Source organism: Martes martes (assembly GCF_963455335.1).
Source record: "Martes martes genome assembly, chromosome: 8".
NCBI lineage: Eukaryota > Metazoa > Chordata > Mammalia > Carnivora > Mustelidae > Martes > Martes martes.
In genome coordinates this window covers 16856996-16884073 of record NC_137895.1, presented here as the reverse complement: position 1 = coordinate 16884073, position 27078 = coordinate 16856996, and the positions used below count along the sequence as shown (strand labels likewise).

Below are 27078 nucleotides of genomic sequence, written 5' to 3'. Positions count from 1 at the left end.
ATTTTGCTTCACAGTCGAAGTCCTGGCTCCCCGGAATGTGACTTCACGTCTCACTTCAAGGACTTGTCATTCTGTGAGGGGAAAGAGTGAGCGCACCAAACCAGCCACTCACCTTCTGCTTCTGGAAATGTCTCGTCCTCGGTCTCACCAAAAGGGTTGATGCGCCTAGGGGAATGGCCAGAGTCCAACAATCAAGACCTTTTCGGCTAAAAGGACACTAACTCTCCAACTAGAAGTCAGAACAGCAACAGTCTTGGCAGATGGGTGCCGACATAAGAGACCCCAAGTCTACCTCCATGTCTCCCAGAGACGGCCTCCCTCAGCCCGTACCTGCTGCCTCTGTTCTGATCCAGGAATTCGGTGGCAGGAAGGACGATATCGAATTGGATGGGCGTTCCAGGTGCGATGAGCTCATCAGCGTCAGGAACATGGACTGCTGCTTTGGGAACAATCTTGTCGTTCTCCAGCTCTACACTTCTCAGGTTCTGGCTGCGGTATAAAAGAGGGAGGGAAAAATCAAATCCCATTTAGCCTTATTTATGCCTTTACAATCAAGTAAACACGTGTTGAATGCTGATGTGACTTTTACAGATGGACAAGGGCGAAGATTTCAGTCAATCCTTCAACTCGTTCTACAAATAAATCTTCATAGACCATCGTTCGTGTCCTCGGTAAACAACTTGAGGACCACCCCTCCCCCCAGTTAGCTCTGCCGCACAGCATTCTGCATTATGTTCTATTACTTAGCACGTTACCTACTGCTCTAGGTCTTTCTTCCTGTCAGACAGGTTTTTGAGAGCAGGGACTATAGCTAAATGCTATTTATTACATGGCACATAGAAGGTGCTCAAAAATGTTAACAGACTGAATACATCTTGGCCCAGCATTCACAACGTGGCTCTAACGTTCTCCTCCATGCACCCTCCCTTGGAGCTACCCCACACTCTGCCTTGTTTCCTTGTCCACCCCAATCCCCCCTTTCCAACACCAGCTCAAATTCCTATTCCTCCACTAAGGCTTTCAAGCCAGCCCCAACCCGCCGTGTGTTCCCGTGCTGCTTCTCTGAGAGTCCCAGGGACGGTCTTGCACGTCTGCGTGCCCCCGGGCTCTGCTCTGTGCGCACACACGCGTCCGATGCGTCTGACAGGACAGAGGAGGACCATCAGTACGGTGACTGGTCACGTGCCACCGTGACTCCTCCCTTTCAGTGTCAGGCTGTTGTAACTCAACTTTTCATAGCTTCATGATCTTTTCTCCCCAGCTCGAGGGTAAGCTCCTTTGAGGGACAAAGAATGTCAAAGTATTTTGATTTCTTACGCTATCTGGAGCACAGGAAGGCTCTTGATATCTCTGTTCATTTCTCTCGAATATGTCAATAACTGAACTGAGCGGACTGGGAAGTGGCTAGAAATACAACATGGGTGCGGAGACCGTCACTGCAAGGAGAGACCACTCTAGCGCGGTCTCTAGGGAAGAAATTCTGAGGGCTCCTCGCTGCCAGCTTAGTGCCCCCCCGACGTCACACTGCCTCAGTCCAGAAGGGCAGAATCACGTCTGCCAGCTCCCTCAGTCTCTAAGGCAGGGCAGGAGATCGTACATGCTGAGCACTGGAGGAAGGGAGGAGTAGAAGCTTAAAGGGAGAAAAGTGAGGCCAAGATTCTGGCTCCCCAGAGAGTCTACGGGGAGAGAACACAGTGACAACAGCAATGCGGCCACGTGTGGAGGGCAGTGACCCCATGGGGTGGGTCTACAGCATCGGGAGCCACGGGAGACCCTGAACACAGGAGTGACACGTGGGAGCATCACCTGTGACCTCCATGTCACCCACTCTGATGGACACGCGCTTCCTGAGCGTGTCCTGCTTCAAACATCTGCATCAAAGCAGCTCACAGAGTTGAGCTCTCATCCTTTCTCAGTTCCTACTGACACCACTTTCCTTGATGTTTCTTGGTGGCTTTGTAGGTTCCTTCCCTTCTATGACAAGTGCTGGAGTTCTTCAGGAATCTGTCCGCGGCTCCTGTCTTCTCCTTCTATACGCCCTCCCTCGACGATCTCTTCCACAGCCACATCCGTTCCGTGGAGTTCCTGATTCGTATACTCAGCCCTGGGATTACCCGTATGCTCCAGAAGTGTGTCATCCGTTGACCACATGACACTTGCTGGGCTACGTGCGGGCCCCTCAATCTTGTGTCCAGAAGTGACCACTACCAACTCCTTTTACTCCCTGAATATGCCACCTTCTGCGCAGGTGCTCAGCCCAGACTGTGGCTGTCGTTTGATTTGTCCTGTCCCTTCCACTTTTACATCTCACTATACCACAAGTCCAGTAGATTTTGCCTCCAAAGCAAGTCCCCAAGCTAGCTACTTTTTATGTCCTCTGCCACGATCCTGGTTTAAGACACCATCGCCGTCACCCGGACTGCTGCCACGGGTCCCTGACTCAACACCTACTTGCCCAGCTCTGTGTTCCGTGTCCTCCACCGCAGCCAGAGCTGCCCTTAGATCACGCACGGCGGATCCAGTCTCTCTGACACGCCCACGTCTGCCTCTCTGCACCCTTCCACAACTCCCGAGGGTCCTGACCATGACTTCCCGATCCGTTCTGCCTGCCTCCCTCCCTCCCCAACCCCACCCTGCCCCGCGATCCCCCCGCGCCCACACTGTGGTTACAGTGGCCTCCTTTCAGTTCCTCAAACACGCTAAGCTCTCTCCTGCCTTCCAGCCTCCACACTGCTACCGGGAATGCGTGCGCCTGGCTCTTCGCAAGAGTGGCCGCTTCTCGTCGTTCACTTCTCAGTCTAATACTGTCTCCACGGGCAGGCCTCTCCGTGACAGCACCTTCGTCTTGAACACCAGAGCGCTTTCCTCCATTTTAACTAAGTATTTATTTAACTTCTGCTGGTCTTCACCGACAAGACTCAGCTTTCTGACCTGGCCCAGGGCCTGGGGCACAGAGCAGACACTCCACGAACAAACCGGTACTGGACTAGCTAGAGAGATGAATGCGCATGAGAGCTGCGTTATCTGCAGAGTGAGGGAAGGCCACACATGGTATTTGCTTAGGAGTGAGTGGCAGTTTCTTCCCATGAACAGTTTCTCTGCTGCTTTCCCCTGTCATCAAAACATTTCTTTATTCCTAATGAGCTGACCCTGAGAGGGACAAAAGCCCTCCCCCCGTCTCCACAGCTCTGGGCCGTCTGGCAGCCACATCCGTCACCCTTCCAGTCTCTTTGTTGATTCAGCTGCCTGGCTAGAGATCTTTTTTGTTTCAGGATTCTTCTGTGTGATTTACTTATTATTCTACAACAGGGAGAAAAACTAGTTACTGAATAATTAAATCTGAGCTACAAACTTTGTAGCTACAAACTACAAACCCAAACACAGTCTGGGTTGAGTTTTTTTAGAAAACCAGTCACACCTTTAATTAGTAATACTAGTCAAATGATACGTCGGCACCCCAGACAATGTTAGAAGTGCAAAGGGACTGGGGAGGTCACCTAGTTTCGCATCTTCTTGTGTCACAAACTGAAGGAGACAGAGGCCCAGAGAGCTGAGCCACGCCAGCCCATCTAGCTGCGTTGAAGGCAGAGCCACCAGAAGCTCTCAGAATCCCAGGCCAGCGCTCTCCAGCGTGCCCAGCTTGCTGTGCAGCTCACAGCTTTACAGAGAGGAGGCCGGCGTGTTCACCCACGATGAGGCTCATGGCCTAGCCCACTGGCCCGATCAGTATTTCCATTTCCATCAGAGCGCCCTCCTTAGAGCTGCCCTTCATGGACATGCTGCCTGTGTCAACTATGAAACCCAGCACTCAAGTGTCACCTGTTGCCCCCTGCCCATTTTTACTACCTCTGCTCAGCTTCTCCTGTTCTGTCTTAGATACTCCAGCAGCAGCCTGTTGGGCATCCCTGCTCTGTCCTTTGCCCCACCACGCCCCAGATCCAATATGCCCTATGTGTGGAGAGCCGCAGGACAGCCTGTCCACACCGGCTGCGACACGCCACTCGCCTCAGTGTGCAGTTCTGCTCCATGGCCCAGAGCCTAAGCAGGGTCCCCAATCCACTGACATCAGACTCATGGCCACTTTCTGGCCTTCTCTTCTATTCCTTCCTACATGCCAAGGTCTCCACATATGCACACTGGCAACCTGCCACATAGCCCCAAGGCCCCGGGAACTGAACTCTTAGCTTTCTGATGACATCTGTCTGGACTCAGAAGATAATTTCTGTGAAACATGTATTTAATGGGTTCTTTCTACCATACCACAGAAAAATGGACACCACATACAGTCATAATCGTAACCCACCTTTGGTGTGACCAATAATGCAGTTCTCTATTAGTTAACCAATTGGAAACTCCCATTAAGACAAAAGGTGAGATTCTTGGAATAAACCCTAAAGCTGTATTCAAAACAAGAGCAAAGCTAGATGCGTGAAAGTGTTCACTGTACATGATAGTAGCAAACAGAGGAAAGGGAGGCCACCTAAATATTCAACAGCTAATAATAATAAATCACAGAAGAGTGTGTAGACTTACTAAAAGGAACAATTATAAGAAATGTAAAAACATGAAAAACATATGTGAAAAGAAAAATTTAACGCCCATGCAAAAGTATCTGTACACGTGCAGTTAAGGCCTGGGCAGTAACACAGATGCAGAAAAGGTAATTTTGTTCCTTATTTAAGTTTCCTTTTGGTTCCAGAACTTCGTTGATGCTGACAGAAAATGCAAGAAGCCCTGACCAGCAGACCCTCGATGCAAGTCCTGTTTGCTCGGGCTGTGGCTGCACAGTCCAGGAGAAGGACGGCGCCAGGGTCACCCAGGGTCCCGCGGCCGTGACTCCCGGTTCTGCCCCTCACAGTGGTGTCACCGTGCGCAAACACCCCACCTCTCCCGGCAGTCTGAGCTCCACCCCTAGGTGGTACGTGAGGAGAAATAACTCCTGTCCAATTCCTAACTCACAAGTATACGCAAGCCGCTTTCCCACTGTCCTCTACTTACCTGGGACACGGGCTTTCTTGCTTTTTTCCGAAACTCGTGATGGGAGTCACTGCTTGGAGAGCCGTCTGATTCAACTTGATGGCAACTGCCTACAAATGCGCGGGAAGACAGGCTCAGTCCCGGGAGGGGCGCTCACCCTTCAGACTGAGCGAGGGCCGGGGATGCGGGGAAGGCAGCGCGAGTTACCTCTGGGTTGTCGGTCAGGTAGATCTGTCTGGAGATGTTGTTTATGGCACATATCCACTGTGGAGAGAGGACATTACAAAATCTGCTGGACCCCGGTCACCGCTAGACTAGGACAGAAGTGGAAGAACAAACCCTACCTCCTCATTCTCCTTTCTGCTTTCTGCCTGGAGGATGATTCCCCTGCAATAAAGCACATCCACGTCAGTGCCTCCCGGGCCTCTCGCTGAGGCTTAGTCCAAACACGCTGAACTCAGCTGGGTCCCAAAGGGAAGGGCCGGGAAGGCAGGATGACAGGAAGGGAAGAAAATGGGGTTCAGGCTCCCTGCTCATTTGCTATGTGATCCTGGACAGATACTTCCCGAGGGAAGTGAGCAGCCGGGCTCGGATCTACTAGCTCGAGGCTGGCGGTCCACAAGCCTGGACATCCTGTTGGCTTCTCAGGTGACTGGGGCCACCAGGAGTCCGGCCCAGAGGCGTTGGCAGACACCCCCGCCCCCAAACCCATGGAGGGGAGAGGGGAACTGGACACAAATACCACTGCCCTTCCTCTGGGGAGGGCTCCACCCTATCCAGGGACCCCACAGCAGTGGGAGGAGGGAGCATGGCTCTTGTCCTGTTTTACAGAGAAGACCAAGGAGTTAGGTAACCGGGACAGGGATCCCAGGCCACTCCTGTCACCCAGGAGGGAGGACAAGGTCTGAAACAGCTCTGCCAACTAAGCAGACGGTCTGCACTGTACTGATTTGGCCAGACACACGCCTGTCAACACAGGAGCTCAGCTCAGAGCCCCACACGGAAGCAAATGGAAGCAGAGCAGCCACAACTGAAGGGCGGGCGGTCCCTGTGGATGACCCCAAGTGACCTCTTCTGGGCCCCTGCAGTACATGGGGGTCTGCGGGCCAGTACGGGGGCTGAGTGCACCAGCCATCTCGGGTTTTGGCTGGAGCAGAGAGCTCCACACAGGCAGGTCTGGGGGCCCGCCGCCTCCCGCCACCCCCCCCCCCGCACCGCCCCCCCTCCCTGCACCGCCCCCCATCCCCCCCCCCCCCCCCGCCCCCGGCCAAGGAGGCCCCTGGCAGGGGTGGAGTCACTAGACCCCTGCCGGCCTACGATTTCCCGTTGGGCGTGGTGATCTGGAAGCAGTAGCGGCGGTCTTCACAGTCCACGGCCATCACCGAGCAGTTGTCCAGGTCCTGGATCAGGCCTCCAGCCACAGCGCCCCGCGGCTGACACATGAGGTTCCCGCCTTGCGTGAAGAAGTAAAGCCGCTCCCAGGTGGTGGTGACCAGCCCTGTTTTACTGGAAGAACTGTGGTTTTAGAACACCCACCAGTACAAGGAAGCCCGTGCAGCACCTCAAGGTCTGGCTGCCTCTCCCTGAGTACTGGTGACATTCTAGAAATAATGTTTCTTTACATCAAAGCAAAACTGCTTTGGAAAGAATCCAAATGCAGAGGGGCAGACGAGGCACAATTCAGCCTGGGTGACCGGAAGTTAGGGGCTCTGCTCACACAGGAGATGCAGCCCGGGGCCAGCCCTGCGTGCGGGTGGCAGGCACCCCCCCCCCCACCCGCCCAACGGCGGCCAGACACTGGCTTCTTGCAGGATCTGGAAACAGAATGAGTCCATCCCTGTTAGGAACTGAGAACATAGATGCTCATTCCTCTAAGACATGGACATGAACTGCTCCGAGTCCAGTGAGAGTCACCAGGGTCCCCTCGGCTCTCGGCACCTGGAATCCTGGGGGCGTTTACCACATCCAGTTTTGCTCTTACTGGATGTTTTGTGCGCTGCTTCCAGGAGAAGTATCCAGTAACTGGCAAACACCACCAACCCTGTAGGGTTTTCTAGCCACACAGACTGACAGATATTTAGCTTGTGATCTCAACGAGCTGGAAGAGCTTTGAGGAGCTCCACCTTGGTAAGAAAACAGCTGGCCGTTCCTCTCGGTAGCTCCTCCATTTGGGAAATATCCGGTACATTTACCTGATCCAGTGTTTATCAAATAGCAGCTTTGTGCAAGGCATGAGGCATCCTGCCTCAATAATTAGTTATTTCCAAAAACTGGTAATAGCTAGCATCCGAGTGCTTCCTACCTACTGGAAACGGCCTCATTCGGTCCTTGTAACAACTATATTCAGTAGGTGTGATGATCGGCTCCATTTTGCACATGACGTGATTGAGGCCCCGCCAAGGCGGGGGTGACCGAACCAAGTCAGGGTCCTCACCACACCGAACGGCCTCAGTCTGCTCCTGGATACAAGGAAGCCTGAGCAGCCTCCCTTCAAGCCAAATGGCCCCAAGTGTTACAGCGTGATTCTGTGTGTGAGAACCTGGAGGACCCTGAGGCTGGCTGGCCCTCGGACTCCGGCCTCAGTGGCAGGCCTTGAGCACAGGCTCTCACCTGTCAGGGGCCGGGGCCAAGGGCGGGATGGGACAGAAACTCCCTACAGTCCAGGATGATGATGGTTAGGAACAGGCTATCTGCGTATAGTCCCTGCGACCAGGGACAGGGATGGCCCAACGTTGGGAGTCGACGCACTGGGTTCTTCTGAGACTGGTTCAAGCCCACCTCTCGGTGACCAGGGCCCTGAGCCCGGAGGCTGCCCGTGTGGCCAGTGGGAAGGGCGGCGTGGAGGCGGGAGTTCTTCCCCAGCGCCCCCCACCCTCCTGATGACGCTCTCTAGCCACCTGAGGGAAAAACTTCAGAAAAAGAGGCACGCAGTGGCATTCTCACCTTCTGAGATTAAGGTAACCAGCCTTCTGGATGAGGTTCCTGTTGATCTGTGGCGCAGCCACATCAAAGTCTGGGGCATAAACAGACTCATCAACCGAGAGCAGCTCCTGCTGGGACACGCGCATCTTCTCTGCTTCGGCTTCTAGTTCCACCTGAATGCTTAAGACAGAAGGTGTCAGGTCAGCTGCTCTTCACGCCGACCCAGCACAGCTGAGCAGCCCATGACAGAGCTGTGCCGGGCCTTCCTGCCCCATGGGGCTTCCTGCCCCAGAAGCTGGACATGGTGGGACTCGAGTCTGCTCTGCTAAAAGTGGTCCTATATGGCCGCTGTTGTAGAACAGAACATGAGGAATAAATACCACCGGACGATGCCTGAACCCAGCGAAACAATTTCTCTGCTGACAAAGTGGTATCCAGGCTTAGAACTGTTGATGCAATTTTCTTTGGAAAGACTCATTCATCCATTTTAGAGAGGGAAGGAGGGGGAGAGAAAGAGACCGCGCACACAGGGAGGGTGGAGCCTGACATGGGGCTCAACCCCATCACCCCGAAATCACCACCTGAGCTAAAACCAAGAATCGGAGTCTTAACTGACTGAGCCACCAAGGTGCCCCATGCTGATGCAAACTTCAGGAGAAAAGCTTTGATGAGCCCATCCTCAAGGCTGCCATGCAGGCTGCCTATGAAAGAGCTGGAAAAAAAGGAAGGTGGGAGGGAGGGAAGGAAACAGCAGTCATTCCTACCCTCCTTTCCACCCCCCAGGCTCCCCTAAGGTGAAAAAGAGCCACTGGAGATTGGTCCCACCTCCGGGTCATTTTCCTAAGTGCAGTGACAAAGACAAAGGGGATGCTTTTCCTTTTACGGCAGCCCTACCACTGAGCCTGGGCGGCTCAGCTGGTTAAGCATTTGACTCTTCCTTTGGGCTCAGGTCATGATCTGAGGGTGGAGTCCTGAGATCCAGCCCCGCATCAGGCTCTGTGCAGAGTCAGCTGAAGTTCCTCTCTGCTTCCCTCTGCCCCTCCCTGCACTTGCTCACATGCTCTAGAACAAATTTTATTTTAAAGGTATCTTGAAATACAGCATCCTCAAGAAAAGGAGCAACCTTCCTCCGTTTTTGCACATGAAATAAAATCCCACACTCCTACTTCCATTTTGTCTATCTGCTTCTCAGCTGCTCTCTCCCCCGCCCATGCTCCAGAAATCACGGAGTACTCCCGGAACCACATCTGCGGTGTGAATGAAACAAGCCTCCTTGGGGCTTGCTATCGTGCACACTGGCAATGGAGGCAAGCCTGACAGGACAGCCTGAAGGGAGGATGGTGTATTTTTAAAAAAAATAAGCATTTGAGGGGCGCCTGGGTGGCTCAGTGGGTTAAAGCCTCTGCCTTCGGCTCATGTCATGATCCTAGGGTCCTAGGATCGAGCCCCACATAGGGCTCTCTACTCAGCGGGGAGCCTGCTTCCTTCTCTCTCTCTGCCTGCCTCTCTGCCTACTTGTGATCTCTCTCTGTCAAATAAATAAATAAAATCTTAAAAAAAATAAGCATTTGCAAGGTTGAAGTGCGATTTGTTAAATTAATTCCAAAAAGGCATAAAGCCCCATGATCGGTCATAAATGGCCGTGATGGCCAGTTTCCTAAAGAGTCACAGCACTTCTGTCTGTGAGCCCCTTGGTTCCAAAGGGGAAACGAGGCCACGTCTAAATCCACAGCCAGCCTCCGCCGGGCCCATGGGCTGGAGTATGTGGAGGCCGCTGTGACACAGGGAAGACCTCCCTCAGCACAGGCACTGGGACTTGACGGGAAAGTCCCCTCGCAGACGCTTCATCTTTTCTCTAAGCTATATAATCTGTTCACGTGGTGGGCACACCTCTGGGCTCCCCACGCAATGGCGGGGGTGGGTACGCAGAAGGCCTTACTTTCCAACCTCAGTATTCCCAAATACCGGCAGCTAAGAAGGGGCCCGCTGCCCATAGTCCCCATGGTGGCGGGGCTCCGTCCCTCCCACCTCCCAGAGGGAGGGATTCAGCAGGAAAGGCAGAGGCCCCCGGACCCAGAGTGGAGTGCAGCCTTACCTCTGGACCATGTCCGCAACTGAGGATAAAAAGCTGTTCATATTTTGGGAAAACATCTCTGCTCCCTTCTTAAAGAAGTTAATCTGAAAGACAGAATGGTGATGTTCTGAAGGTCATCTAGGAAAGGTGATCAGTGAGCGCATCCAGCATGGGACTGACAGCACGGGGTGGCGACCCTGGCTGGCCTGCCGAGCCCCCCACCCCCACGCCCGCAGAGTTCCTCCCAACCCAGTGCACTGCAGACTGGGGACACTGGGAGCTCTTATGGACAGGCCAGGGAACATCAGCGATAACGTGAGAGTTCACGGCCTGGCACATACTAGATGAAGTGCGTCAGTAGTTCCTACTGACAATTATTTCTGATGGTCTCATCGTCAGCTCTTCTCCTCTGTGAATTCTGTGAATTTTGGATAGAAAGCTTCTAGGGGGGCAAGGAGCAGGTCTACACTTTCGCATCCCCAGGGGCTTCCATCAGCGTGTGACAGCTGACGTGCACGGCCAGAACCAGACAAGCACTGGGTGGAGCGTGGCGGGAGGTGCTCAGAGGAGCAAACCCCAGAGGCTGCCGTGTCCCCAGTCAGCGAGCCACACGCGGCTTGAAACACGGGCCGGACAGAGGATGTGGCTGGGATGCTGCCTTTCCAACCCTGACATCAACCCAGAGGGGACTGTGGGTGTGAAGGAGGCGGCACAGCTCTGGGCCTGAACAGCTGTGCGGACGGGTGAGCTCCCTTCTGGCCCCCAGTGTTCTGGGATGCGGGCTCTCTGCGCTCAGGGGAGGGTAGCCCGAGGAGGGCTCCGTCTCCTTTGAAAATAAAACTTCAATTGCTGGCTTTTGGGGAACAAATAGAAAGGAAGTCCTTACTTCCTGTGACTCCGGGGTATTCACTTTCCAGAAAGGCTGGGTTGCCTCACAAACCCTGATGGGCAGGGCACAGGGAGCGGCCTGCCTCTGTGCATTACTGACATCTGTCACCATCCTGCCCCAAAGCTCAAGTCTCCATTTCTTCCCATGGCCAAGGCTTTAAAAAATCCGAATACTGGGGGTGACCTGTTCCATCTTACGTGCCTGATCACAGAAAGGTAAGAGTTGCAAGCCTGAGTCACGAGAAAAGGGAGAAAATGCTCAGCTTTGGACGTGGGACTTCTCTCACCTTCTGGGCCAGCTCAGGTGTCTGATCTGGAAGCAGCCCCTACCCTGTGCGGTGGGCACGGAACTCGACCACACACCCTAGTGAGGCTGGCAGGCTTCGCATGCTCACATCCCGGGGAAGGATGCACCCCCACGCCCTTAGTTTTCACAGGATAAGAACAGGATGATCACGATTATCCTAATGTAAGGTAATTATGTGGGGCGCTGCTCTGGCCCCGTGATCTTTTAATCATACGGAGATCAAAACAGTAAATGCCATTCTGAATCTCTGAAACCTCAAACATCAAAGTCTGTTCAAGGAGCCTTCTGCATTTCTAAGGACACAGCCTCCCAGTGGCTTTCCTCTCTTTCCACTCCCTGAACTCCTTGGAATTTATACTCTGAATTCCATGGCTTAGCTCCTCTGCTATACTGTAAGTTCGGAGGAAGGGGTACTCCTGCAATCCCTCAATCTAATCTGAAGGGACAGAAGGGAGGGAGGGATGAGATGCTTCTCCAGCCACCTTCCATTGGATCTACCCCGTGACTACGACCCTGGACTTGATTTCTGGGATCTCGTAAATCTGTACACAGTTTGCAAAACCTGTTTCAGGCATGATGACTGAATCATGATCTCAGTGCAAACCTGTTCAACAAGGGCCAGGGGAGGCAGAAATGAAGTCAAACAGCCTGCACTGAAGCGGGTGGTGCCGAGAAACCTGACTCAGTGCTGCATTATCCAGAGACCCAGATTCTCGGGCCTTCGGAACCGCAGGAAGTACAGTGGTCCGACGGCCATCAGCCAAAAAGGTGGACGCTTAGTCAACGTGGATTTAAAATGGCTGATGAGGCGGGAGGAGAGCGAATGCTTTGGAATCATCCAAAAGATTTATGGGTTAGACAACAACTGGTCTAAGCAAAGGAATTACAGTTTTCTGCAGGATGTGAAGTCTACAGCGGGAGGGACTACCTGGTCTTGGTCTTGAAATCTTGGTAATTTGCACATGAAAAGGGAAACAGGCCTCCTCAGTCCTCAAGGATGCTGCTGCTGTCACCCACCAATGACTGGCAGTGGGTGGCGGCGGTGGCGTGCTCTGCTCTGTGTCCCCAGGCCCAGGGCAGGGGGGCCAGTTTGCTAGCCCCCCTGGGGGGTGCAGTTTGGGGTGGCATTCACTTAGTTGACCCCTGGCTCTTTAGAGGCCAGGACTCGTGCTCCACGGACCACCGCTGTCAATCCAGAGAGGAAAGACAGGACAGGAGGCATTAATGAGAGAGCAAAGGCAGCACCGGCACTCTCCAGCATGGCCAGGCCCTCTGCCCAGCAGAGGTGTGAGAACTAAGGAGAGAGGCGGCACCAGCACCCACTGTGAGAAGCTGGACGTTGCAGGGGTCTGCCGCAGACTAAAGCCCAGGGCTGTACAGGGCCAGCTTTGGGTTCAACCCAGCTTTACCCAGACGACACAGACAGATTATAATCTGCGCTCTGCTTAAATATCACCCCTGAAGGCAGAAGCCGTCTTGAGTTACCTCACCTTTCAACGTCACAACCACGATAAAAAGACGGAACACTGAGCCTGAATGCCTAAAGATCCCCCCTTGCTCCCCTTTCCCAAACTGAAGGCTACTGATGCTGTTTTCTGAAATACACGTATTTTTTAACATGTATTTAAAAAGAATAGATGCTCAGGCATGTGGCATTTAAAAAAGTAGCTGACTGTTTTCTTCTCAACATTCTGCTTCCTGACATCCCCTTCTATTCCTAGGTTGTCAACTGAGAGAAGATTCCTGGGTGTATTTCCTGCACGCTGGGGTGCAGTGTTAGAGTCTGTGTAAGTGGGGCTCCAGCAGGGCAGGGATGGAGGGGAGGGGTGGTGCCGTTCACCTTGAATGGACACTCACTCATGTCCCTGCCAGGCTGGTGCCACCCAGCCAGGGCCCCGCCCTGCCACTGGAGACTCCGGACAGACGAGTATCCAGGAGACCACTAACGGGGGAAGAAGCCACATACATCCCGGACAGAGACTTCAGCAAGCTACAGCAGTATTCTGCCACAGCCCGGATGCCAAGGTGCCGGCCATGACCTCAGCAGTGAGAACAGCCCAGCTGAGGGTGACCCCCGCCACACAGAGCAGCAGGGGACCGTGTGTGGGTCCTAAGCTGTAGGCCCAGCTCTACCAACCTGAGCAGTTCTGCTTCTCAGAACATCAGACCAGGCCTGGCTCTCACTTGGCCCAGAGACAAAGCGCCATGCCAGCCCCTCCCTGTGGGAGGCTTGGGATGGAGGCCGTCACTGCCTGCACGTCCAGCCTAACAATCCAGCCCACCTGGAAGCTCTCCACATGCTGAACCTAAGGAAGGTTCCAGGGAGACGGTGCGTCCGTGCTTCCTTCTCTGAATCATGCTTCGGTTTCTCCTAAACGCTAGCTCAGCAGGAACACCGAGCCGTTCTCCCCAGCTGGCTCAGGGCTCAGCCCTCAGGGGATGGGCACGGCCTACCTGTCCGTGGGCAAAGCCTATCATGGGCTCCATCATGGCCACGCGCTTCCTGTCCTGCAGCGCGTTGAGGGCACAGTAGTACTGGAGGGAAGAGAGGTGCTGTTTCCGTCGCGCGGCCGCCACCTCTTTCACGACATCGGTCTTCACCTGGTGAGAGGCGAAGGCAAACGTCAGGCTGTCTGAAGGATGTGGCAGTTCTGTAAGAGCGTGAAGCTTCAACAGTGTGTGTTTACTCACGAGACCCATTTCTGTGACCAATACAGTAAAACCCAGATAAGGTTCCCCTTTATGTTTTAAAAACTCCCAATTAAAAATACTGAAGTATTAGCATCAACGTGCTTATGAGGCTGCCCCGGGGTGAAGCCAATGATTCTCCGAGCCTTTAGGAGAACAACTCAGTGGCCTGCACTGAAAGCCACAAACATCTTAGTTCACTTGTAAGACTGTATTCCAAGGAAGTAATTTAGCTCAAGGAAATCATGCAACAGAAGTAGGAATTTAGATGCATTCAAATGGGCAATATCATCTACAGTAGCAAAAAAGCACGAGTTAGAGAAGCAGAGCCAACACCCAGGGCAAGAAATTCAAGTGACCTGAATACGTATGCGGCAGACAAGCACAAGGTACCGAGCTAATCTGAAATCATTGTGCAAATGTAATTATACAATGGTTCCAAGTTGCTGTCCAATAAACCACTTTGAAAAGCTAGAATAGGGAGGTAGAAGTCTACTTATGAGATTCAGAATAATTAAAAATCTATGTATATGAAAGAAGAAAAAGAATTCATCAAGGTACTCTCAATGCCATGAATTCACAGCAGGAACGTAGAAAAGGAACTTAAGTAAGTGAGGTGAAAAACACCATGTCAGGTAGGTATTCTTACCTTCTCATTCTCCTTTTTTTTAGGAAGCCTGCTATATTTTGCCATTGAGAGGTCATGCTCTAAAAATAAAGAGGCATTTTAGCACCCAGATGGGTTGAAAGGCAAGAACATTCATTCAGCATCTCCACCCACACACATACTAAACCCACGCGCCAAGAACGGAGAGGATGCCTACCATTACTGGCGAGTCCAAAAAGATCCTTTAAAGTGCTAACCTCTGAACAAGAGAAAAAAAAAAAATCTTAGAGCAAAGGAAAGTAAAATATGCCAACCCAGAGCTCTGTGCTTCCCCAAGAAATAAAAGTCCATGTGCGGAAGGACAGCTCTGTGAGCCCCTCCTCAGGGCCTCTGCCCTCACACGGCTCTGGCCTCCTGGTCTGACTGGAGTTTGCAGCTTCAGCTGCATCCCAAACTTGGGACGCTGACTGACCCTGACCACCCACTCCTTGTAGACAGCATGGGGGGTCCATGAAGCAGAGGGTCCCCGGGGGAAGCGGGCTGGAGTGTGCGGTGGACAGGTGCTCTTCATGGAGACCTGAGTACACAGCTAAGCTCGGACTCTTCGGACCCCACAAAAGAGTGTTTTAATACCTCTTTCCTCACAATATCTGGACCATACTTAGAACCTAGAAAGGCCCTTTGGCTGGCCATTTTTAACGTCTCGCAAAGCCAACTAACAAAGGAATATGGGGGTGCTTATTTGAGAGAGCAAGTGCACGAGCAGAGGGAAAGGGCAGAGGTGGAAGGAGAAGCAGGCTCCCCGCTGAGGGACTCCCGGGATCATGACCTGAGCCAAAGGCAGCCGCTTAACCGACTGAGCCACTCAGGCGCCCGGAGCATTTGTTTTAATGACAAAGTCTGAAGCCATCCAGCACAGGGTACCTGTGACAAGCCAACACACACCACTATTTCCTCCTGCGGGTGCCACACGCCTCATGCATGAGGACATATAACAAAGTCCAAGATCGAGAAAAAAACGACGAGGTCAATGAGGGTGATGGCTGTCCAAGATTAAAAAAAAACATAGAGACATCTAAAAGAAAGCGATACTTTTTACAACTCTACCACCACAATCAGTTTTGCTTCATCAAACAAAGGAAAGCATTTTCATACCTTTTACGTCTTTCTCAGTTTGCCTCAAAACTGCCTCGAGCTTTCCAATCTGTCTTCATGTTATTCTTACGCTTTCTGGTTTCGGGCTGCTTTCTACATTTCCCTTTCTTCCCCTCCCCCTTTCACTTCCTGGAGCACTCTCAGGGGTTTTCCCTTCTTGGGTCAAATTGCTTCCTTAATCGGTCTGTGTTCTCTTCATTTAGATATGTACTTGGATTGGTGCATAAATGGAAAAGGAGGCGAAATATCAGGTAAAAACCATCACGTGGAGGGGAGGCCAGATTCTAAGCTGGTTCTCGAGCTGACTCAGGCATAACCTGGGCCAAACGCTTCACTCGTGCATGCTGGTGTCGTCAGAGAAGATTACTGGGATTCACTGTTTCCAAAGATACCGAAGAGGCTTCTCTTTTTACTATTACCACATAGTTTTATTCTCTTTAAAAAAAAAATCGCTATCCTAGGCAAATATTACTAATCCACATTTGAGGCCTACAGGACCGACAAAGGCCTGGTCATTACCACTGCCGGGACCCTCTGGCCGGGGCTGCCTCCCACCACAAAGCTGAAAGACACAAATCCGACAATGTAGGTCAGGGTTGCGGCGGGGGGGTGGTGATTATTTTCTGTCTAAAAGACTTGGAGTTTGTTCTTAAAACGATATTCCCACACATTTCTATGATTTTATTTAGAGAAAAACTTTATGAAAAAATGCACAAAGACTCTCAGTTTGCACTAGATAATCAGCACGGGACTACATGCAGCTTTGGGATTTGCATGCTATTACGGATGAGCAACACACAAAACCACTAAAAATCCTGCTCAAGCAAGGTTTCTCCTTACACAAGATGACCTATCATTTATTGTTCTTTGTCAGGTTTCAGTGCTGTCACACCGCCCCTGGCAAACATTCACGTCTACCCTGCTCCCTAGAGCCTCAGGTGACATGATCACAGGGAATCTCCATATGGGTGGGTGTGGGAAGACCATCTTTAAGATGTGCTTTGTCTTTCCTGCCTGAATAAATTTTACATTTGAAGGTGAATATATATATATACACACACATATATATGTATATATATATGACTTCATTTCAGAGCAAAAGAGCGGGAGAGCGAGCACGAGGTGGATGGGGGAAGAAGGCAGAGGAAGAAGCTGAATTCCCACTGAGCAGAGATTCTGATGTGGGGGTCGATCCCAGGACCCCAGGATCATGACCTGAGTCGAACACAGATGCATAACCAACTCAGCCACCCAGGCACCCCCAAAGAGGCAGTACTATACTGAACAGATCTCTTAGTACTTGGTTTAGATTTCTTTGGCCAGCAATTTTTATATCGGTGTTCTAGAAAATACAATTCTTTCATCTCTAAGCAGTGAATATTTTCAGTGACATAAAGAACAAAAAGACTAGAAAGTTTGGGTTCCCTTTTGTATTATCAACTATTTATTTTTCAAGATTTTTGGTTCTTTATTCATTTTTTGACTACCTTGATTTCCAAGAGATGGAAAATTACTCTAAAGTTTTGTTTTGCTTTTTCAGTGAAGAACCAAAAATAGTCTAAAAGGGCAACCAGGCTCTCTGAACCAGTCCCAGATCTACCGATCCACTAAAATGTGAGCTCCAGGAGAACAGGGAGCTTATCTGCCTTGTTCATGGCTGCAGCTCAGGGTCTAGCACAGGTAAAGCGTGGTCCCCGCCCCTCTGTTCCTCTCCAAGCCACCCATGTTACATTCCAAAGCATTCATGGCTCCCCAAAAACAGCATGCCTCCTATAAATGCTCCAAACCAGTAATACAAACCTTGCCATCTTTGTCTCCTTGGTAAACACTTACTCATCTTTCAAAACCCAGCACAGAGATCACCTTCTCCAGAAAGCCCTCTCTGGCACCCTAACTTCAAAAGGGTAATCACACCTTTCCATGTGCTGTTTTTATTCCTTGTACCTCTCTCTCCGGCTGCCCTCATCACAGGATGTTATGATTGTTTCCAAGTCAGTTTTCTCATTAGCCTGTAACCTTCTTTTAGGGGAGCCAAGAACATAGTGGAGATTCAGTGAAAGTTAGCTAAACTGAAGTGCTCCGAAAAAGAAAGGCATTTCTCAATGATGCACATATTTAAAGAAATTAATACAGTCAGAACAATTATGAAATGAATTGATGTTTTGCAGGTAACTGGCACTGAATTTATTAACTTTACCTGTGAGATCCTTTTCTCGAAATTGTATAATAGGTAGAATCATTGTGTCTGCCAACTGTTTAGCCAACTCTGTATGGAGAACATTAAGCTGAAAAAAGAGAGAAATCTTATTGAAAAAAATTAAACCCACTATAAAGGACACTGCTCTCCACACAGGATCACACTGGACAATTCGGTGTGTTTCAAGAGTTCTGCTACATTTCCTCAGCAAATAAACAACACTTCATGAAGCTGCAAATGATACAGGCCCAGAGGTACTCAAAACTAAATGCAAGGTTCTGAGCTGGCCTCAGTTAGGTTTGCTAAAGCAGTCTCTGAGCCCATGGCTACGGTCTGTGTATGGTGCAAACCAGGCTGAGCCACACCAGCTGGAGGAGAACACGTTCATGTCCTTGCCGTGAGCACAGCTCACCGGGAGCATTCACCTCAGGTCACACGTTACCAGCCACCATGTGCCCGCTCCCTCTCAGAAGGGCTGATGTCACACTTGAGAGACTGGCCTGCTGGGAGCCTACCAACCCTAAAACCACAGCAGCTGCCGGCCTGGGAGTTACTCTGGAGAGTTATATACTTTGTATCCCCTGGTTCTCACCCACTCTGAGAGTCCGGTCTTACTGACTGTACCCATGTACCAGGTGGGCAAACAACTCTCCACACCCAGACAGCGAAGAGGCAGAACGGTTGGGATTTTCATCCTGGGCTACCGGAATCCGAACTCCAGGTTTTTCCTATTATATCGTGTTAGATAGAGAGTCTTATGCTCATGAAGTTGCCCAAACTTCAAATGTCTGGTAGTCTAGACATCAGCAATGAACACATATTACTAAAGATGTTTTGGGACTCCTGCTTGGGGAACAAAGGGAAATCACCCAGCAAGCTTTTTGGCACTGTGCACCTGGCCAAGCTTCTTTCAGTGGTGACAGCAGTCACATACGAGGCCCCTGTATACCCACAGCTCTCCCGCCAACAGATCTGGTCCTTCAGGGCTGTACTTTCAGAACTGCTCTGAAAAGCTTACAGACAATCATTTGCCAGGCAGGGGAGCTGGAGGCCACGCAGTTAATGTCCTATCTTTCAATCATCAAGACAAAGCATGGCAGCTTTGTTCTGCTGGGAACACAGGAGGACAGCCATGCCAATAGATGCCACCAAGACAGAATGTGTTAACTACTTTTCCTGAATAACTTCAGTGAGAAATGTACTGTTTCTTTTACTAACAGTTGAATGAATGAAAGTCAACCAGTGTACCTACTATGTGTCTGGCTGTGTGTTCAATGTCCTGATATACATTATCTAATTTAAGCTCTACAACAGCCCAGTTAGGTGGGCTTTCTCGCTGCTGCCATTTACAGATGAAGACACCAAAAATCAGGGTGATTAGGTGGCTTTCCAGACATCATTCACTTTTGGAATGGCAAATTTCCCATCTACTCATTGTCTTCCTTATTTCTTAAGGATCAAAGGGTTTGGCACCAACTTTTTGCCCTGGGGTTTCTGAGAGGTATGGGACAATCACTTCTAAACACCGTGCCTTAGCTCAAGAGAGTGGAAAGAGTTACCTCTTGGCACTTCAATATCGTCATCCTGAAAATAAGGAGAATACCATCTTCCCTGCATGGTTACTGTGACAACAAAATAGTAACCTGAATAGAAAATACTCAGAGTAGAGGGCCTGATTCACACCCGTTAGCGTTATCCATAATGATGGTGAATTCCTATTTTGGGTGCACTCGATGGAAGTGATCTAGAAACCTTGCCTTTGGGGAAATCAGCAATGACAGAAATTTCTATATGCATACAACATGGAGTGTCTGGTTCCTAGGGATTCCATTAAAAATATAAGCCACACAAAATCTCTACTTTTAGTTGTTTTTTTCTGAGTCAATTTACTTGTCTTGAAAATTTTCCAACCTGATACAGGCCCTGGTAGAGAAAACAACCTGAAAAGCTACTCAGAAGCCTCCCACCTGAGCTAATGGCTTTCATGCACATAGGTCTCCATACCAAGAGGCTTGTTTGAGAAGCCCCGACAGGGCCAAGCTTCTGGGAGGCCATCATTTCACATGTAACATCACACTCCCAGCCGTCCAGCCTTTGGGAATGATTCACTCCCCACCAAAAGCATCATCATTCCTGCCCATGAAAGGAGGGTTGTAAGTAAGTATCTTAAACTGGGTGTCTGACAACTAACCACATATCCTTAGCAACTGGCTCTGGTCAAGAAAAGACCTGACTTCAGAGGGTATAGCCTGCTGCTTCTCTCCCCGGGCTCCTTATTCATGGCTAATTAGGAAACATTTGTCTCCTCACTTCCAAAAAAATTACTTTTTGCTCCTCTCTAATTACTTTTTCCCATTCATGCTCCTCCTCTTCTGGAAAAGACATCTATCCATTTTAAACATACACTGTGAAAAGAGTCAGAGTAGTGGAGAAAGCATGAAGCTGAAAAAGAACTGGATGACAGTTCTTTTATATCCTGTTATATCACCGTTTACAACCTTTTATATCTGTTATATCCCCAGTGCCTAGAACAGTTCCTACTACACAGCAGGTGGTCAATACGTGTTTGCTGAACGAATATCAACTTGTTGGGTTGATTTGTTGACTGAATGACCATGCAATGTTAGTTTCACATTTTATAAACTGAAGACGGTATCTCTTCTACACCAGTGCCCGGACAGTGAAATGGCACCTGCATATTCTTTCGCTTCTTCATCATCATTTTCTGCTGTGAGAACTGCAAGCTCCTTGAACAATGAAATATGATTTCCTACTGACCCAATTCTGCAGAGGGTTCTGCTCAGCACCAGGAGCATCTGAACTGCAGTGTTTATCACAACTGGGATTTATGTACTTCTCTTATAACAATACCCGTTTTTCGCAAATGTTCCCAATGTATTATGCCATACAGCTACAACAACGGTTGCATGAAACCCTCTATGGTGGGGTGAATCCTGCCCGCCCTCATCCTCCCCCAAAGAAAAGTCCAGCAGAACATGTGAGTCTTTAGAAACAGGGTCTTCACAGATGTGATGATGGACCTCCAAATGAGACCATCCTCAGTTATCCAGGTAGGCCTTAATTCAATGACAAGTGTCCTTTTAAGAAGAGAAGACACAGAGGGAAGGAGTGAAGTGGGGTTGGGAGGAGGCCATGGCAAGGTGGAGACTGGAGGGATGCAGCCACATGCCATGGGACAGTCAGGGCCAACAGAAGCCGGAAGAGGCCACAAAGGATTCCCTCTCGGGCCTCTGGAGGGAGCCTGGCCTTGCCAACAACGTGATTTCATACTTCTGGCCTCCAGAACTGGGAGAGAATAAATGTCTACTGTTTTAATCCACCTACTTGTAATTTATTACAAGCAGTTGGAGAAACCAGTACACCCTTCTTAGGAAATTGAATTCTCAGAAATCTCTCTTGGTCCATTGTTCATGTATAACAAAGCCTTTCTCCTCACACCAGGAACAAACATAATCGCATACAACCTGTCTTATGAAATGAGCCTTGGAAGAGCAGCAAGTTGAGATATTTAAGGAGATATCTAAAATGGAAAGTGGGCCAACACAAAGATGAAATAAAGTTCAAGAAAGAATCAAATCAAATTTTGCCATGTTGTGATCTTACCTCATCTACCACTTTGGCAAAATAGTGGAGTGTAGAAATTACTTCTTCATCGCCTTTGCCAAGAGCAAAATTCTAAGACCAGAGAATAAAAGACCCGGGTGTTAAGGCTTGGGGAGTCAGCGCTGCCACCCCACCCACGTCCCACCGCCCTCCACACCAGTCCCCACTCTGCTCCCGAGCGCACAGGGTGTCGCGGTGTCTGGCTGCAGAAAACGAGTGCGCTAGCCTCGTCCTGCCCCGCGATGCTCTCAGTCGCCCCTCCCTGACTATCCCTTTGTTGGCCATCGCCCTTCTTCTGTCTGGACATAACGTCATCTTTGAGTTTAGTTCCCGGAACTGGGTTATTTCCTGGAATTTGATTCCTCAGACCACGAACCCTCAAGGCAGTGCGTGACTTCTGTAGGCTAATTAGAATATACCATAAAGACTTTGGGATAATCACTAATTACAATTTATCAGGGGAAAGGAAAAGGCAAGACAAGAGAAAAAACAGGAGTGGACCACGAACAAAAAGAAAGAAGGAAATCAAAGCCTCTCAAGGATGCCCTTGGAGAATTCCTTAGAAGACCACCACTCACGAGGGCCCCGAGCACAGCTGCACGTGCCAGGTGAATCCCCAGTTACCTGTTTCTCATATGCCAGCAGCTGCTTCGAGAGCTGGTGGGTGGCCAGGCACATCTCATTCTGCAGGGAGAGGAGAAAAGCAGGTGAGATGTGTCCAACACACACAGAGGCACCAGAGAAACGTCACCTCAGAGAATCCCCTAAAAAAATGTATGTGTGTGTCTGTGAAATAATAGTTTGTTCAGAAATTATTTGGAAAACAAGAGCAAAACAAATTAAAAGGGTTAAAGCTTGTTTCCCCGCCACCCCCCCCCCACATTTTCAAATTACTGCTCCTTCTGGTCAGTCAGTACAAAAATGTAGCGAGCAATTATGCTGTGCCCAACATCCAAGAAAGACGCCGTCCCTGTCCTCACAGGATTTACAGGGGAAGCAGACATCAAAAAATGGTTACAAGCATGATGAGAACTGCAAAGGAAATCGCGGACAGGTTAGGGCTCTAGTAGGAGCACGCAGATGGTCTCTAAGGAAGAGAGGTTCTAAGCGGACCCCTGAAGACAGACGAGGACTTAGCCATGGGAACCAGCTTTCTAGAGGAGGGACTCGCATGTGGAAAGCAGCACAGGCTGTCTGAACGGCGACAGAGCAGAGTGTAGCTGGAGCAGGGGGTACAGGTGTGCAGGCGAGACGAGGCTGGCTGTGCAGGCAGAGGGCACACAAGCCTCCATGGTCCACATCTGGTGTGGATTCTAAGTACAGTGGAAATTTCGGCAGCACTGGGACCTGATCAGATCCAGCAAACCCAAGAGGGCTAGGTCGGTCCTGCCAGATAGGAATACAGAAGCACAGCCGCCCTGTCCTGGCAGGCCCATTTCATGCCACTTTTCACTGGCCCATATTGTTCATCTTCCTCTTCTCCGATTTATCCCTCTAATCTCTGGCTGTGGGGCAGTTTTCCACCACTAGCCTCCCACAGTCGATGCGCTCTGTCTAGAACACGTGTTTTCCATCTCTAAAGCTCACTGAAAGCTTCTCTTCAGATTCAGGACTCACTCCCAGCAGAGGAGAGAGCCGCAGGGTCTGACTGGAGAGGGGGGAGGGCACAGGCTGGCCTTGGCCGTGGCCTTCACTTACGTTCTAATTCTAGGGTTGCTGTTCCTTTAGGGGCAAGGCCCGAACTCTGCAGGGACTTGTTTTCTTTACCTTGGTTTTCCTTTGCAAGACCCATCAGAGTCCTATTCCTACTTTTTTCAGCCCTCTTTGCTGACACCCAGCCAACCTGTTCCCCGACTTCCTTCATTGGCCCCAAGGAATAGGTACTAATTGGCCCTGAAACATGGCTATCTCCCCTTTTCCCCAGAATATAACAAGCACGTATAATAAAAGTTACTGGCTTTGGCATCCTACCAGGGTGCCCCTCCTTTCAAAACAAACCAGAGCTGGTGGCCACAGAGCCAAGAGGAGGCAGGTGAACAGATGCACAAGCACTAGCGCCACACCGGGGGAGGGGATGCGACAGCTCCCAGCACATGGCAACCTCTCAACAAATGTGCTGATGAGTGAGTGAGCAAACAAGGTCAGAGGACTCATCAAAATTCCCGGTTTAATACAACACTTGGAATCAGAGGTCAGGGGAAAATATCTCCTAACCCCACAAGGTAACATCACAATGGGGGGCGGGGGTGGGCAGGTACAATAAAATACCAAGAATGGACACGCATGAAACAATCTGCCAAGAAACAGTGCCTGTCGATCATCTCCAGCAGTGCCGTTTGGAAGGTCAGACAGAGTGCACGGGCACAAGGGTCTTGGCCCACTCACTGGGCTGATCGCCTGTTGTGTCAGAAAATCCCTTGCTCCTCTTCTCAGAGTTAGTGACGGAGGGTTTAAGGTGGATTTGCTCAAGCTACTTTGGCATCTGCCAGGGGGCAGCGCCATGTGGACTGGGATTTGCAGACCTACAGACTTACCCTAACAGCAGCAGCTAACACGGAGAGCATTTAATCCACGACAGATGCCACACCAAGTGTATTCCATGCATTACCTCATTTAGTTCTGACAACCCTGTAGGTTAGGTTCTGATTACTAACTCAATTTTACAGATAAAGTAACTGTGGCACAGAGAGGTTAAGACACTTACTGAAGGTCACACAGCTAGTTCGCAGCAGGGCTGGGATGTGAGCCCACGTCTGTTCCATTCTAAGATCTACACACTTAAACACTACTCTCCAGGATCCCAAGTCCTGCTAAGAGCTGAGGCCGCCTATGCTTTAGCCTAAAGTTGAGAAACTTTTCCTCTAAGGGCCCAGACATACATTAGTTTTGGACATCATCTCTCACAACTACTCACTCTGCTGCTGGAACATGAAACAGCCATAACAAGACAGAAATGAATGAGTGTGCCTTCCTTGTTTAAACATTATTTACAAAAACAGGAAGCCAACCCAAGGGTGTAAATTATTGATCCTGCTTTAGACACTAAATGTCTCTAGAGACCCACCCTCAGGATGCTCTCCATTAAGCTACAAGATTTCAAATTCAAGGAACATATTCTATTTTTTTAAAGATTTTATTTATTTGAGAGAGAGAAAGCACAAGCGGGGGGGGTGGGCACAGGCAGAGGGAGAAGCAGGCTCCAGCTGAGTAAGCAGCATGATGTGGGGCTCAATCCCAGGACCCCAGGATTGTGACCTGAGCCAAAGGCAGACACTTAACTGACTGAGCCACCGAGGTGCCCCTGTTTTCTACTCTTTTAAGTCATTCTTTATCTTAGTTAAACCTAAAATATATCTGTATCCTTTAGCAACTGGTTAACAGGCAGGATACCTACCTTGCATGCCTTCAAACTAAGCAAGAAGCACCAGCTACCTGAATTCTTCTTGATCACTTAGGGGCAAACGTCCCAAATGCCCAAATGGAATGGAAAAAAACCTGTCGGAGTGCTGCCTGGCAGGGGGGCACTCCTGGGCTCCCCGCCCAAAGCAAAGAAGGGGACACAACATTCACCGCTGCTTTCCACAACTACTGCGTACAGCTGGACTCTGCCAGGTCTCATCCAGAAAGCCCTTGTGAAAATGCTGTGCCTTTTTCAGATGTGTGTGATTTCAGGCTGCACGATTCTGCTCTGCCAGTGTGATCTCACTGGGAACAAACGACAGGTCCAAAACAACCTGTCACCTGCCCTGAAAAGAAGTGAACTTCTGGGCGGAGCACATGCCGTGAAAAATCTTTTGAACTAGACCAACTCTAATCTTACTCACACTTAATCTATTGTACACAGAGGTTTTATGAAACGCTTTGCCAACATCAGCCAATTACCCCACACCCTGTGAGGTCGGCCCACACAATTATCTCTGCGGCAAGGGTTGCAGCCCTGGAGCTGGGGTGCAGAGTAAGTACCAGAAATACCAGAAACACAGACACACGCAAACGTGCAGTGAGTCTTTTCTAGGTACTTGACGGAGCTGTTAAGTGCTTGTCGTATATTATCACATTTAATCCTTTCAATGCTCCTACAGGTGAGGACTATCACCCTCCTCATTTTCCAGATGAGGAGACAAAGGCTCAGAAAGGGTAGTAACTTTCTAAAATCACAACCAATATCCAGCAAGGCAAAGACCCAACGCAGATCTGCTGGACCTAAAATCTACACACCGCGTTTTTAACACCATGCTATTTCCAGTCTAAAGGGCAAACCTGTTATCTGGCTGGCACTCAGTGGGCATGTCTCGCGGGGCCCAGGGACAGGAACATAAATCCCGCACTTTTTTTTAGCTGTGGTTCAACAACAGAAGTGGCCTAAAATTCCGACTCTAAATGGAGTTCCACGAGTAAGATTTTCTGTGACATTCTGGAACCACTCTGGCTATTAACGACGCTATTCAATGCCTCCTAAGAATCCTTAAAAAAGACCACTTCATGAAGTGTTCGCTGACAGCATCTCCTGTATCCCACAGCCCCTCTATGGCTCCTGCCAAGGCAGCAACATCAGTGGTCAGCAAACCCGCAAGGAAAACCAAGGTTTCAGCAGGACTGTTGATCTCGGGGTGGCACAGAGAGCCCACGGCACTGTCACTGTCACCCCAAACCACCCAAACGCCTCTGCTGGCAACACATCCATGCCGGATGGCTATGGTGAGGCTGGGAGCAGGGGCAGAGGAAACCCCCGGGGGGTCAAAGTCACCATGTAGGCGCTTGCTTCCATCCCAGCAATGTCGCCTCAAGCCCATCTCAGTCACCATGTGCTTACCACAAAGTGGGCGTCTGGGAGCGCTCAGGCTGGGCCGCGCACAGGAGTAGCGAGGGGTGCGAGGAACGAAGGCAGGACGCTGTGCTGGGGGGAAGGCCGTGAGGGGTGCCCACTGGGGACGGGGACGTTACCCGGGAGGCAGCAGGGAAGCCCTGAGCAACGTGGGCAGGAGAGTGACAAGATCCGACAGGAGCAGAGGAAAGCTCAAAGGCTGTGGTGGAGCTGTGCGCTGCAGGGGCCAGGGCGGGAGGGTGGCGAGACCACCGAAGAGTCAGGTGAGGGAGAGCAGTCGGAGCCTGACGCAGGAAGTGCAGACGGCGGTGGAGACCTGTGACGAATTTCTGAGGCAAAAACAACAGCATGCAGTGCACGCGCGAGGAGTTCGAGAAATCGAAGAAACCAGCCTCCAGTTGGATGACTGAGGGAAGACAGCACCCGAAGCGAGGACGCAGAGGACCCGCGGGGATTCGGGAGCGACGACAAAGCACACAGCTGGGCTGTGCTGGCGTTCAGCTGCAGACGTCCCCAACTCGGTCCTTCACCCCCCACCCGCAACACCTACGGCTCCAACACTCAGAGGGGCCAGGCCTGGTGCGGGCACTGGAGACGGAGAGTCTGCTCTCTGGCATCTCCGGGCCCAGAGGGACAGGGAAACCGCACTCCTGCACCGGAAGTGCTGGGAGCGACAAGTATGGCGCATCGGGGCACACGGGCACGCTTCGGCTGGGGAGGGAGGGGAGGAAGGAAGGAAAGGTGCCAGAGACACCTCGGAGGTGAGGTCTTAACACCGGGAAGGTCATTTGTCAAGGGAAGGGGTTGATGGGGA

General features: G+C 50.6%; 1 protein-coding gene across 3 annotated transcripts in view; it reads right to left on the bottom strand.

Moving 5' to 3' along the window:
- Positions 1-27078, bottom strand: part of APPL2 (adaptor protein, phosphotyrosine interacting with PH domain and leucine zipper 2) — a 51589-nt gene that overhangs the window by 9886 nt on the left and 14625 nt on the right. For all 3 annotated transcript variants that reach the window (XM_080811397.1, XM_080811396.1, XM_080811398.1), the window contains exons 3-16: positions 22064-22123; positions 21440-21511; positions 17816-17903; positions 14681-14722; positions 14506-14564; positions 13623-13769; positions 9995-10077; positions 7921-8079; positions 6295-6483; positions 5322-5364; positions 5185-5241; positions 4999-5087; positions 331-489; positions 113-165 (exon numbers count right to left, since the gene is read on the bottom strand). In XM_080811397.1, the coding sequence (XP_080667523.1) occupies positions 113-165; positions 331-489; positions 4999-5087; positions 5185-5241; positions 5322-5364; positions 6295-6483; positions 7921-8079; positions 9995-10077; positions 13623-13769; positions 14506-14564; positions 14681-14722; positions 17816-17903; positions 21440-21511; positions 22064-22123 (1300 nt within the window). The remainder of the gene's footprint in view (positions 1-112; positions 166-330; positions 490-4998; positions 5088-5184; positions 5242-5321; positions 5365-6294; positions 6484-7920; positions 8080-9994; positions 10078-13622; positions 13770-14505; positions 14565-14680; positions 14723-17815; positions 17904-21439; positions 21512-22063; positions 22124-27078) is intronic.